This window comes from Staurois parvus, unplaced genomic scaffold, assembly GCF_062004578.1.
Source record: "Staurois parvus isolate SC_StPar_1 unplaced genomic scaffold, SC_StPar_1.0 ptg000444l, whole genome shotgun sequence".
Taxonomy (NCBI): domain Eukaryota; kingdom Metazoa; phylum Chordata; class Amphibia; order Anura; family Ranidae; genus Staurois; species Staurois parvus.
Genome location: NW_028318240.1, coordinates 2,756,151 through 2,769,530, shown reverse-complemented (window position 1 = coordinate 2,769,530; position 13,380 = coordinate 2,756,151). Strand labels below are relative to the sequence as shown.

The window sequence follows — 13,380 nt, the reverse complement described above, 5'->3', positions numbered from 1 at the left end:
CATGCTATTTATCACCACCCTTTGTATGCGCCCGTGTAACCAATTTTTTATCCATGTACAAACCATATGGTCCATGGCTACAGACCTCAATTTGTAAATTAGGGTTTATGGGGAACTGTATCAAATGCTTTTTTGCTAAATTCCGATACACCACATCCACCAGCCTTCCCTTATCAAGATGGCAGCTCATTTCCTCGTAGAACAGATTGGTCTGGAAAGAATGATTTTTCATAAATCCATGTTGGTCACTACTAATGATGCTGTTTTCATGTGCAAATTCTTGAATATAGTCCCTTTATCATCCTCTCTAATAGTTTACATGCTATTAATGTTAGACTGACTGGCCTGAATTTTTCAGGTATATAACTTTGCCCATTTTTGAATATTGGTATCATGTTTGCTTACGCCAATCAGCTGGTACCATTCCAATCCTTAAACTGACCATAAAAATTAGGAATAAATGTCTGGCTATAACCTGGCTAAGTTCTTTAACCTCCCTGGCGGTATGATTATTTCAGATTTTTGGTGCTGAAAGCGGTACCATTATTTTGCATGGAAATTTGGCGTTTTATATTGTAGGCCTTTAATTCTTAGGAATAACTCACTGAAATCTGTCCAAACAAGAGTCTAGTAAACATCCCGGGGATGTTAAAACTTGAAACACGAAATCATAAATTATAATTTAATAAATAATCATAAAAAATAGTAATATAATAATAATAAATTGAATTCAATAATCTAATCAAACCAAAAACACTGAAATTTGAAATATAGCGTCAAGTTCGCACATCGCTGAGCAAAGTCGCAAAATTGCTTTCAGTGTCTGATGACGAATTTTCCCCACAAATCATTATCATTCATTTCTGCAAGTGGTTCTGATTTACTATCGCTGTTCTCTAGCCGGTCTAAAACCGCTTTTGACCTAAAGGGACGCTTTTTGGACGCCATGGACGTTTCTCAGTTTCCAGGCAGAAAGAACAGTAAAAATGCAGGCAGGGCGCCGGACAAAGCACTCGGGACATAATGTATGTGAAATGGTTTGATACAGGAATGTTATACTATGTGATTTTTAGTGATTTTTGTGAATGTCACTTTTTGTCATTTTCAAATTTCCCGCCGTTCCGTCCTCCGTACGTCCCGACGCTCGCAGAGGATGGAACCCAGATGACAGATGCCGGCATCCGCCAGATTACATTACAGGGGATACTGCAGGAGGGACATCGCGGGAGCGCAGGACAAGGTAAGTGATCGAGGGATCGCGGAGCAACGCCGCATGGTAAGCCCGAGTGTAGCTCGGGGTTACCGCTTGTGGTACTGAAACTTTACCCCGAGCTACACTCGGGAATACCTCCAGGGGGGCTACGGACTCTCGGGTGTAATCCATCTGGTCCTGGTGATTTATTTGCATTAAGTTTTTCAAGTCTGTTTTGGACGCTGGCTTCTGTAAGCCACAGGGGTCCATTCTGTGATGTGTTACTAACTATACAAGCATGGTTGTTGTAACCCTCCTTTTCCTGTTTAGAAAATGAGGGGGAGAATGCATTAGTACAGTTGCCATCTCTTTGTCAACCAACTTCCCCTGACCCTCCTTTATGGGGCCAATATATTTATAACATTTCTTGATAGTTTTTTTCACTCTTTTCTGCTATGTGCCTATCGTAGTTTTGCGCTCTTTCATAGATTGCGCTCTTACATTCTCATTGTGTTTCTTGTAGTGTTGGAATGCTGACAATGACCCCTTGGCCTTATTTTATTTTAAAGGCCATTTTTTTCTCTTTTATAAGCCTTTTTACATTAAAGCTTCACCACCCAGGTTTAACCTTTAGCACTTTTATATTTGTTTCCCGTTGGAATGCACTGGCTAACACCTTTATTTAATATGTTATTAAAACACTACCATTTTTTCCTCCGTGTTTGTTTCTGGGATTTTATTCCATTTACATTAATACATTCAATTTTTATATAACTAAACATATGATATAGCACACACATTAAACGACTGTGGTCCAACTTAAAAACAAACACACCCAATATGGATATGACCCCCATTGTACCCCGACATTGTTCATCATCAGTATTTAAGGTCGAAAAAACAACCAGCTTGTGTATTTTTCTTTTTGCCGCTTATAGGGGCTTTTCCACAATGGTAGGCCTGGGCATCCAAAAGAAGCAAGAAGCAAGATATCATGTGGTAGAACTCTTATGTTAGTGAGCATAATGAATCTCTACGCCTCGCCTTACCCCCTCAGTCTCCGCCCGAATCACAAACCTACTAAACGACATATCAGACTGGATGTCGCTCCACTTCCTTAAACTGAACCTCTCCAAAACTGAGCTCCTAGTCTTCCCCCCAGCTCGCACACCACTTCCCATTGACTTCTCCATCACGTCCAACAATGCCACTATCAGGCCCGCCCCGCAGGCCAGAGTACTTGGTGTCATTCTGGACTCCAACCTATCCTTCCAGCCCCAGGTCCAATCACTAACTATCTCATGCAGACTCCACCTCCGCAACATTTCCAAAATCCGCACTTTCCTAACCCCAGAAACCACTAAACAACTCATCTACTCCCTCATCATATCACGACTCGATTACTGCAACTCCCTCCTCTCTGTCCTGCCTCGCCACAGGCTATCCCCACTTCAGTCGATCCTGAATACGGCTGCCAGACTCATTCACCTTACCAACCGCTCCATCTCCGCCACCCCCCTCTGCCAATCCCTCCACTGGCTTCCGATTGCCCAATGGATCAAATCCTAACACTGACGTACAAAGCTGTCCATCATACTGCCCCAAACTACATCACTGACCTAATATCCAAGTACCGCCCAACACGCACTCTCCGCTCCTCACAAGACCTCCTTCTCTCTAGTTCCCTAGTCTCCTCCTCCCACGCCCACCTCCAGGATTTCTGCAGGGCGTCACCCATCCTCTGGAACTCCCTACCCCACTCCATCAGACTATCACCTACTCTCCTCTCATTTAGGAGCACCCTGAAAACCCATCTCTTTAGGGAAGCCTACCCCACCCCCTGCTAATTTGCCGACCTCTTCCACTTTTCCTACCACTCCACTCCCCACAGCTATCTCCTCCTGTGCCACTATCCCCTCCCTCCTAGATTGTAAGCTTGAAAGAGTAGGGCCCTTGAACCCCTCGTGTATCACATTGTATTGTTTTCGTACTGTCGCATGTTCTGTCTCCCTTTGTAATGTACAGCGCTGAGCGAACTGTTGGTGCTTTATAAATACTGTATAATAATAATAATAATAACAGTAAGCTCAAGACCAAAAGGCTTAGCCTCTCTGGAAGGTATGTGCAACTACTGGGTTCAAAGACCATAGATGGGTGGACATACAGACAAGGCATATGTACTCTGGTGTACCAGCCAAGTGAATTTACTCTGGTGTACCAGCCAAGTGAATGTACTCTTGTGTACCAGCCAAGTGAATGTCCTTAAAATATCCAATAATCAGGTTTTGCACATTCATGAAACAGCAGTCGTATCAAATATGCTGTAGTACATGCCAAGATGTATACCATATAGAGATTCAAACTTAGAAACATGGCAGGCACACCTTGTAGGTATCTGCCTAGTAATGTCGTTTTGTACTCCATGTACAAGTACCTTGAAACAGGAGGCCTCAAAACTGCATGCATAATATATCATTATAAATGGACACTGGCAGTCAAACATTTATCCAAATACAGTTTATACCCAAGTCTCTATAACTGTCCAAAGCTGTAATGACTTTATCACTAAAGACTAATCATAGATGCTCGAGTCCTCACACTAGGAAAACCCCTTCACAAAAACATGATGCAATAAATCACGTATGTTATACTGTTAAAATATTCCTAATGCCTACAATCAATCATACATTTTTAATACTCAAAGAAAGAGGTGACTCATAGCCCACAAGAGTCCAAAATATACACTCACCAGCCACTTTATTGGGTACACCTTGCTAGTACTGGGTTGGACCCCCTTTTGACTTCAGAACTGCCTTCATTCTTCATGGCATAGATTCAACAAGGTGTCAACAAGGTGTTGGAAACATTCCTCAGAGATTTTCGTCCATATTAACATGTTAGCATCATGCAGTTGCTGCAGATTTGTCAGCTGCACATCCATGATGTGAATCTCCCATTCCACCACATCCTAACGGTGCTCTTTTGGATTGAGATCTGGTGACAGTAGAGACCATTGGAGTACAGTAAATTCATTGTCATGTTCAAGAATCCAGTTTGAGATGATTTGAGCTTCGTGACATGATGCATTATCCTGATTGAAGTAGCCACTACAAGATGGGTACACTGGCACCAGGTGTGGTCTTCTGCTGCTGTAGCCCATCAAGGTTTTGACGTGTTGTGCATTCAGAGATGGAATTCTGCATATCTTGGTTGTAACAATTGGTTATTTGAGTTACTATTGCCTTTCTATCATCTCAAACCAGTCTGCATATTCTCCTCTGACCTCTGACCTCAACAAGGCGTTTTTATCCACACAACTGTCACTAACTGGATTTTTTCTCTTTTTCGGACCATTGTCTGTAAACCCTAGAGATGGTTGTGCGTGAAAATCCAAGTAGATCAGCAGGTATTGAAATACTCACACCAGCCCATCTGGCACTAACGACCATGCCACGGTCAAAGTCGCTTAAATCCCCTTTCTTCCCCATTCTGATGCTCGGTTTGAAATTCAGCAAATTGTCTTCACCACGTCTAGATGCCTAAATGCATTGACTTGCTGCCATGTGATTGGTTGATTAGCAATTTGTGTTACCAAGCAATTGAACAGGTGTACCTAATAAAGTGGCCGGTGAGTATATGTCACACTAAGGCTGGCCATACACTATACAATTTTCTGCCCAATTTCCTTTAGATTTACCTTCAACTATGTAGTGCAAGGGCCTGTCTAATTGGATACAATTGAAAGTGTTGTTTAGGTTTGACCTCCTATTATATGGTTTTTGGTAAATCTAAACCAAAAATCTCAAGTATATTGTATAATGTATGGCCAGCCTAAGTCCATCCAGACTGTATTTTTGGTATATGACTGTAATCAGTTATAATGTGCATGGAAACAGGAGGAAACTTATCAAACATCAGGGTCGACCCGTAAAGAGAAACAAAGCATCCTGTTGATCCAGTTAACAGTGAATCCAAAACTGAAGGAGCCCAGAAGGGGACTTTAAAATGCCGTGGCTTTAGCACTCAAATATAGTGATCCAGTGTCCCAAAAAGTTGCATTGTTAAATACAAAATGTAGTCCCATGAGGGTTACGTGGGTAATCTATTTTATTAGCCAGCTGCATCAGAGGAAAGCTAGAGCAACACTCAGAGGCATAAAAAAAGGCCCCAAACATGTCTGTAGAGGAGCTTACTATACTGACATAATTCACATACATACGTGTTTACACATGTGCATATGCATGTACATTTATTCAAGTGGCTAGAATAACAGAATATTCCAGCCAGCAGCAGTTTACATGTGTACACCTCTAAATGCCATACGTGCATTAACACAAAAGTAATTAGGCACCAAAATCTGCAATTCTTATCACGTCAGATCCAGTGTAGATTGACCTTAGCCCTTAGCAAATCATTTCTATGTTGCAAAAGTGACATCCCACATGGAAATTTGCCACATGTGGCTTGTGCTGGGAAATCTCCAAATATTATTTACTAAATATGTAACTAAATACTGAGATATAATTGCATTAAAGATCTGCTGCAAAATGTACCCCAACAAACAATAAACTGTTCAAGCAAAAAATAAAAAAAGAATAGCCTAAAACAGCAGAAACAGCAGAAACAACATATGACGAAATACATACAATCTGTGATAGGCAACTGGACCCCAATGTAATACAATGTTTAGATGGTTTCAATTAGTTTTTGATTTTTAACACATTTTTTGCGATACTTTAGAAGCCAAAAATTATTTCATTAAACAAAAAATAGTTCATTTGAATAAAGGGAAAACTTACCAAAAGAAGCACAAAAAAGAACCAGGAACACAAGGACGTGACCCCACTGAGTTTCCATTTTGTGGGACCTTTGACTATCTATGAAGGATCCCACCTTGGGAACCTTTGATTGTTCTTCCACCTTCCTATCAATGATATTCTTGTAGAATCCTCTCTTATTCTATATGATTCCTAAATCGACAATGAACTTAGACTCTGAAGCAACATTTATTTATAATAGAGGCTGTGACGCTGACAGGAGGAGGTAGAGGGATGACATAGTACGCAACTCCAACAGTGACACAGGTATAAATTGTCAGTAGAGATGTCATGAATAGATAGGAAGGACTATGTTTGAACAGAAATCTCCTAAATGCCAAGGAGGAACTAAAGTACCTTGATAAGATAAGTATTCTTGTAAATGGAAGTTGTGAAAACTTGTAAATCAACGTAAAATTATGCTGACGAACCATGTACAGTAACAAGTGTTATAACTCAGGCATGTTTACCTTTCAACCAACAAATTTGCCCAAACGTATTTCAAGGGTGTTGGCAAACAAATCAAAGTAGATGTGATCTGTAACAGTATTACAATAATTTACCAAAGCACTGTTGGGGAAATCCATAGAGTGTCTGGGACACTCTTTAAAATCACACGTCTCTGCTTGAGAAACGTCAGTGCGGGTGACAAATTCATGTTGCAAACAGGTACATAAATCTGGGGTATGGACCATGTATGGAAGGGTGCTAAGACTGGAATGTCCATATGAACCCTTCATCCCCAGTGCAGCTGGGCATCCTCTTTCCACTGCAGATGTTAGCAAGCAGCTCAGAGGTTTTGTATCTGGGGACGAGCCTGATGATGACTTACAAGCACTAGTTGTCAGGGAATGAGAGGATCGCCGCGGCGCACGAATCTGCGCATGCGCAGGATCCCGACGAGGTAAACAGGCACGCGCAGCGGCACTTGTGGCTGCGCACTCGCGCACACGGCGCCAAGCAGGCTATTTAACCTCCCTAGCGGTATTCCTGAGTGTAGCTCGGGGTAAAATGTCAGTACCACAAGCGGTAACCCCGAGCTACACTCGAGCTTACCATGCGGCGCTGCATAGGGAGTCCGTGCAGAGCTTACCTTGTCCTTCGCTCCCGTGATGTGTCCCCTGCAGCGTCCCCGGCCATCTCCTCCGGCCGATGCCGGCATCCGGCTTCTGTGTTCCGGTCCCTGTGACGTCAGGACGTACGGGCGCCGCCGGCGGCGGGAAATTTGAAAATTTTAAAAAACGTCATTTTTTTCCAAACAAATTTTACATAGTATAACATTGCTGTTTCAACCCATTTCACATACATTTTGTCCCGAGTGCTTTGTCCAGCACCCTGCCTGCATTTTTACTGTTCATTCTGCCTGGAAACTGAGAAACGTCCATGGCGTCCAAAAAGCGTCCCTTTAGGTCAAAAGCGGTTTTAGACCGGCTAGAGAACAGCGATAGTAAATCAGAACCACTTGCAGAATTGAGTGATAATGATTCGTGGGGGAAATTTGTCATCAGACACTGAAAACGATTTTGCGACTTTGCTCAGCGATGTGCGAACTTGGCGCTATATTTCAAATTTCAGTGTTTTTGGTTTGATTACATTATTGAATTAAATGTATTATTATTATATTATTATTTTTTATGATTATTTATTAAATTATAATTTATGATTTTGTGTTTCAAATTTTATCATCCCCGGGATGTTTAATAGACTCTTGTTTGGACAGATTTCAGTGAGTTATTCCTGAAAATTACAGCCTACAATAAAAAAAACTACATATTTCCATGCAAAATAATGGTACCGCTTTCAGCACCAAAAATCTGAAATAATCATACCGCTAGGGAGGTTAAACTGGCCGCTGCAGTATCCAAATTGCCGTATGGTCTTATTCCCCTGCCTGTGCTTCCTGATTCTGTATTGTTCTCTGTTGCCGAACCCAGCCTGCTCCTGACTACTGTTGACCATCTCTTGCCCTGACCCCTGGCTTGTCTCTGGATAATTCTTCAGCCTGCTCCTGATCATTTGACCTCATGCTGCTGAACCTGGCCTGTGACCCGACTATCCTCCTGCATGCTGCTCTGGTCTGCTCTGCCTCATCCAATACCAAACCCGGCTCGTCTGACTCTGCTACTCACCTCTCGGTGCACCCACATCCATCCCTCCTGCACGGATCCATCCGCATCCTGCTCTGGTCTGCTCCTCACCAGTCCAACTACTTCACCGGATGGTTCCCAGGCCCTCTTACCTCCTGCGACTGCTGTCTCACTCTCAGCGGTCCCCGAGCCGGGGTTGTACGAGAGGTCTGCCTCTTCATGTCAGGCTCACTACCAAGGTACGTGACACTAGTTCCCCATCGGGTCCACTCCCCTTGTTATTGACAGCCGGTTGTGAGTGGATCCATAGACAAAAGACAGCATGCTATTGACTATAGAATCCATCCACTGCCTGTTGTTGATCACAAGGAGACAGCAGACCTGATGGGGAATTAGTGTCTCAGCTTCCCCGTCAGAGTTGACCCACTGCAGCTTCAGTGGTGGCTCGAAGGCTGGTGGCTGTGAAGCTTACAGCATCCTTAACAACCAGTAACAGGTAAGAAGGAGAGTGGGTAGTGACAGCAAACATGCCGCTTTGCTACACAGCATACAAAGACAGGCACTTGGCCTGTCTCTGTACACCACCTTAGAGTTTGTCTTCATTGCCTGCAGTTTCCTTATCTTTGAATTGGAGGTAATTTTTTTTTGTTATAAATTGGTTCCGCAATAGCACCACTTTGAAAAAAATTACCATTCTTATTTTTTATAAAAGGTTTGTTGTCTTTTAAGTTATTGTTTGTTACATCTGTATGCTGTTAATCTGCAGCCACTGCCTATCTACATGCCCTCCATAAATGGCTGCCTAGTATTTCTCAGGGTGGGTTCCCTGATGGATATAGCAGTGGACCAAGCGTGTGTAATGTATTGAAATGTCTGTTTGTAAATTCCATCAGATACCTGTGCAAGAAGGTGACAAAACAGAAGCACCATTGGGAGACATGGATGGAGAGTTGTCACTATATAACAGGAAATACCTGGACAAAGACCTCCATGACAGGATCACCAAGGATTGTTCTACTGAAAGCTGCAGATTTCAAAATATTAGAAAATGACTTTTGTAAGGACATTAACATGGTAATACGTATAGGGTATTTTAGGGACTAAGATTGCAAAAACTTTAAATCTGGATTCTGGGTAATAGGAAATATAGTCTAAATCAGCCTTTCTCAACCTTTTCAACACAGAGGAACCTTTGAAACAACTCATGATACATTAGTGTGATGGTCAGTCGAATGGTTCTTAACCACTTCCAGACCGAACACTTTCACCCCCTTCCTGTCCAGGGCAATTTTCAGCTTTCAGCGCTATCACATTTTGAATGACAATTGCGCGATCATGCAACACTGTACCCAAATGAATTTTTTACCATTTTTTTGAGACAGATAAAGCTTTATTTTGGTGCTATTTATTCACCGCTGGGATTTTTATTTTTTTTGCTATGTAAATGAAAAAGTCCAAAAATTTTGAAAAAAAGTTTTTTCTATAACATTTTGCAAATAAATAATATTTCATCATAAATCTTTGCCAAAATTTATTCCGTTATCTTTTTAGTAAAAAAAAATCCAAATTAGTTTATAACCAAAAATTTATAATTTTTAAACATTTTTTTTTACATTTTTATTTTATTTTTTTATATTATAATTTTTTATTTTTATTTTATTTTTTACATACTGTCACCCTAGCACCCAAGTACTATTTGTGGGGGGTGATGAAGATTTTTTTTTTTTTTACACATTGCTTTTACACCCATATAGGATGTAAAAGCAATCATTTCTCTTTCTCTCTGTGATTTGAGAAATACTGTGTGAACTGTGATTGGTCACAGCTTGTCACATGGTACAAGGCTGTTGTGAATAACCTTGTACCATGTGACCTCTGTGATCATTCACAGATTTCACACGTAGTAAGCAATGATGTCACAAGTGACATCTTGCTTACTACTTTGCATGTGCTCACTGATTGGCCAATCAGTGATCACATGATTGGGACCTCGTACAGAGGTCCCGTCCGACGATCAGTGTTCCACTGTGTCCGGAGGACACAGCGGGCACCGGATCGCGGTGCTGCGCGCTCCGAGGGAGCGTGCACAAGCAGGGTGCGGGGAGGCCGTTTATAAACGGCCCCCCGACCCTGCACTGCCACCATCCGGCCGTTTATATGCAACAGCCGGTCGGGAAGTGGTTAAACTTATGGTCATTGAGAAGAATTACCCCCTTACAGATAACGTCCCACTGACACCATTGATTTTTTTTTAGCTATCTGAAAGGCAGAAATTGCTGAGAGGCACTCCTACTAACCTCTGGAGGAACCCTAGGTGTTCTGTCCTTGCTACACATTTCCCCGTGTGTAACTCAACATGTAGCTCAACCTTCCTATTCTGCAATAAGCCAGACTGGATGTAATCTTAAAGCTTTATTTCCAAAACGGGATGTGTGGAGCCATTGGAAAAACAGATAAGATGTACATATAATCAATGTATGAAATATTATTATTATTATATAGTATTCATATAGCCCCAAAAAGTTTGCTCAGCGCTGTACATTATAGTGGGGGACAGTACATGAGACAATACAGTGACAATACAATACATGAGGGGTTCAAGAGCCCTGCTCTTTGGAGCTTACAATCTAGGAGGGAGGGGGTAGTGGTACAGGAGGAAGTGGCTGTGGGGGATGGAGTGGTGGGAGGAGTGGAGGAGATCGGCTGTTAGGTGAGGGCGGGGTAAGCTTCCCTGAAGAGATGGGTTTTCAGGGTGCGCCTAAAGGTGAGGAGGGTAGGTGACAGTCTGATGGATTGGGATAATGAGTTCCAGAGGATGGGGGAAGACCTGGAGAAGTCCTGGAGTTGGGCATGGGAGGAGGAGACTAGGGAGCTAGAGAGTAGGAGGTCTTGTGAGGAGCGAAGAGTACGTGTTGGGTGGTATTTGGGTATCAGGTCAGTGAGGTAGTTTGGGGCAGTATTATGAATAGCTTTGTACGTCAATGTTAGTAGTTTGAATTTTACGCGTTGGGCAATCGGAAGCCAGTGGAGGGAATGACAGAGGGGGGTGGCAGGTGGATGAGTCTGGCCACTGAGTTCAGGATAGACTGAAGCGGAGATAGTCTGTGATGAGGCAAACCCAATGAAATAATTAAGCTGTGGATGGCAATAAGTCTATGCTCACCTGTGATGCTGCCTGTAGGGGATGCAAGTTCAGTCCACAACATGTGCTGCAGAGAATTATAGGTGTTTCCTTTCCCTCAGTTCTTAAAAGGGAGTCTGAGCTCCCAGGATGCACCTGTTTCCTTTTCTTAGAATGAAGGAGTTTTTCTATCAAGGCCAGACAGTCCCTAGTTTCTGTAAAACAGTGAATGTATTGATCACCATGTATAATACATAAGGGGGGATATGATCTCCATGTATAATACATAAGGGGGGATATGATCTCCATGTATAATATATAAGGGGGGATATGATCACTATGTATAATACATAAGGGGGGATATGATCTCCATGTATAATACATAAGGGGGGATATGATCTCCATGTATAATACATAAGGGGGGATATGATCTCCATGTATAACACATAAGGGGGGATATGATCTCCATGTATAATACATAAGGGGGGATATGATCTCCATGTATAATACATAAGGGGGATATGATCACCATGTATAATACATAAGGGGGGATATGATCTCCATGTATAATACATAAGGGGGGATATGATCTCCATGTATAATACATATGGGGGGATATGATCTCCATGTATAATACATAAGGGGGGAGATGATCTCCATGTATAATACATAAGGGGGGATATGATCTCCATGTATAATACATAAGGGGGGATATGATCTCCATGTATAATACATAAGGGGGGATATGATCTCCATGTATAATACATAAGGGGGATATGATCTCCATGTATAATACATAAGGGGGATATGATCTCCATGTATAATACATAAGGGGGATATGATCTCCATGTATAATACATAAGGGGGATATGATCTCCATGTATAATACATAAGGTGGGGATATGATCTCCATGTATAATACATAAGGGGGGATATGATCTCCATGTATAATACATAAGGGGGATATGATCTCCATGTATAATACATAAGGGGGGATATGATCTCCATGTATAATACATAAGGGGGGATATGATCTCCATGTATAATACATAAGGGGGGATATGATCTCCATGTATAATACATAAGGGGGGATATGATCTCCATGTATAAATACATCAGTGGTTCATATAGTGAACTCGGTGTAGATTTATTCACCCTGAGGTCATCACAGAGGACAAGGAGGCACTCTATAAATCTGGAGGAAAAGCAATGTAATCTCCAAACACGGAAAGAGCTGTGAAAATGTGGAATAGACTCCCTCAAGAGTTGGTTCTGGCCAGCTCAGTGGATTGCTTTAAAAAAGTCCTGGATTCTTTCTTGGATACACAGAATATAACTGGATATAACATTTATAGGTAAAGTTGATCCAGGGAATATCCAATTGCCTCTCAGGGGATCAGGAAGGATTTTTTTCCCTGCAGGAGCAAATTGGATCATGCTTTGCTAAGATTTTTTGCCTTCCTCTGGATCAACTGTGGGTGTAGGATTAAAACTTTTTTTTTTGTTTTCTTTTTTTTTATTTTAATGGTTGAACTGGATGGACTTTTGTCTTTTTTCAACCAGACTAACTATGCTAGAGTCTTCAGGCTTAGGTCTCCTCAGCTACTTCTGCTGTCTCCTTTTCAACTGTGTGGGTTCCTCCGAGTTGACCTTTCTTTTGGGTTTCCATCCTCAGTAGTCTCAGTGCCAACTCAAGTAAACTACCAGATAGTTTAAGCTATTCTGGCAGTTTGTGAACAACCAGTTACTAACAGTTCTGTCACCAATGCTGTTTTGTCTGTCCTCTCTTCTTCTATTCTCTTCTCCTTGCTCTGGACTGAAGCTTTGTTTCATAAGGAAATGATGTGCAAAATGTCGCTGTAAGGTATTCACTTGCAAGTGTTGTTTTGAGAAATGAATTTGTTGACCTGCTGATGGCTTTACCTGCTGATAAGGATTTTGTTGGTAAGGAGAAGAAAGATGCTGTGTGAGACAGAAGAAGGTCATCAGCAAGATATTTTAATACTTGGTTGCAGGCATTTTGTGTCTTCGCAAGCATCCTAGGTCATGATTTACAGTATTTCAACAGTAAGATGTTTAATGTTTTTGAGGCCTATGGCTATATGGGGGGGGGGGGGGGTTGCATGGTTTCACTGCAGTGATACTTTTCATCAAAAGAATGCT

General features: G+C 41.9%; 1 protein-coding gene across 1 annotated transcript in view; it reads right to left on the bottom strand.

The window, feature by feature from the left end:
- Positions 1-8,317, bottom strand: part of LOC149453954 (uncharacterized) — a 39,339-nt gene extending 31,022 nt beyond the window's left edge. The window contains exons 1-2 of the mRNA XM_089687991.1: positions 8,249-8,317; positions 1,349-1,514 (exon numbers count right to left, since the gene is read on the bottom strand). Of these exons, the coding sequence (XP_089544117.1) occupies positions 1,349-1,514; positions 8,249-8,317 (235 nt within the window). The remainder of the gene's footprint in view (positions 1-1,348; positions 1,515-8,248) is intronic.
- Between the last annotated feature and the right edge of the window lie 5,063 nt (positions 8,318-13,380).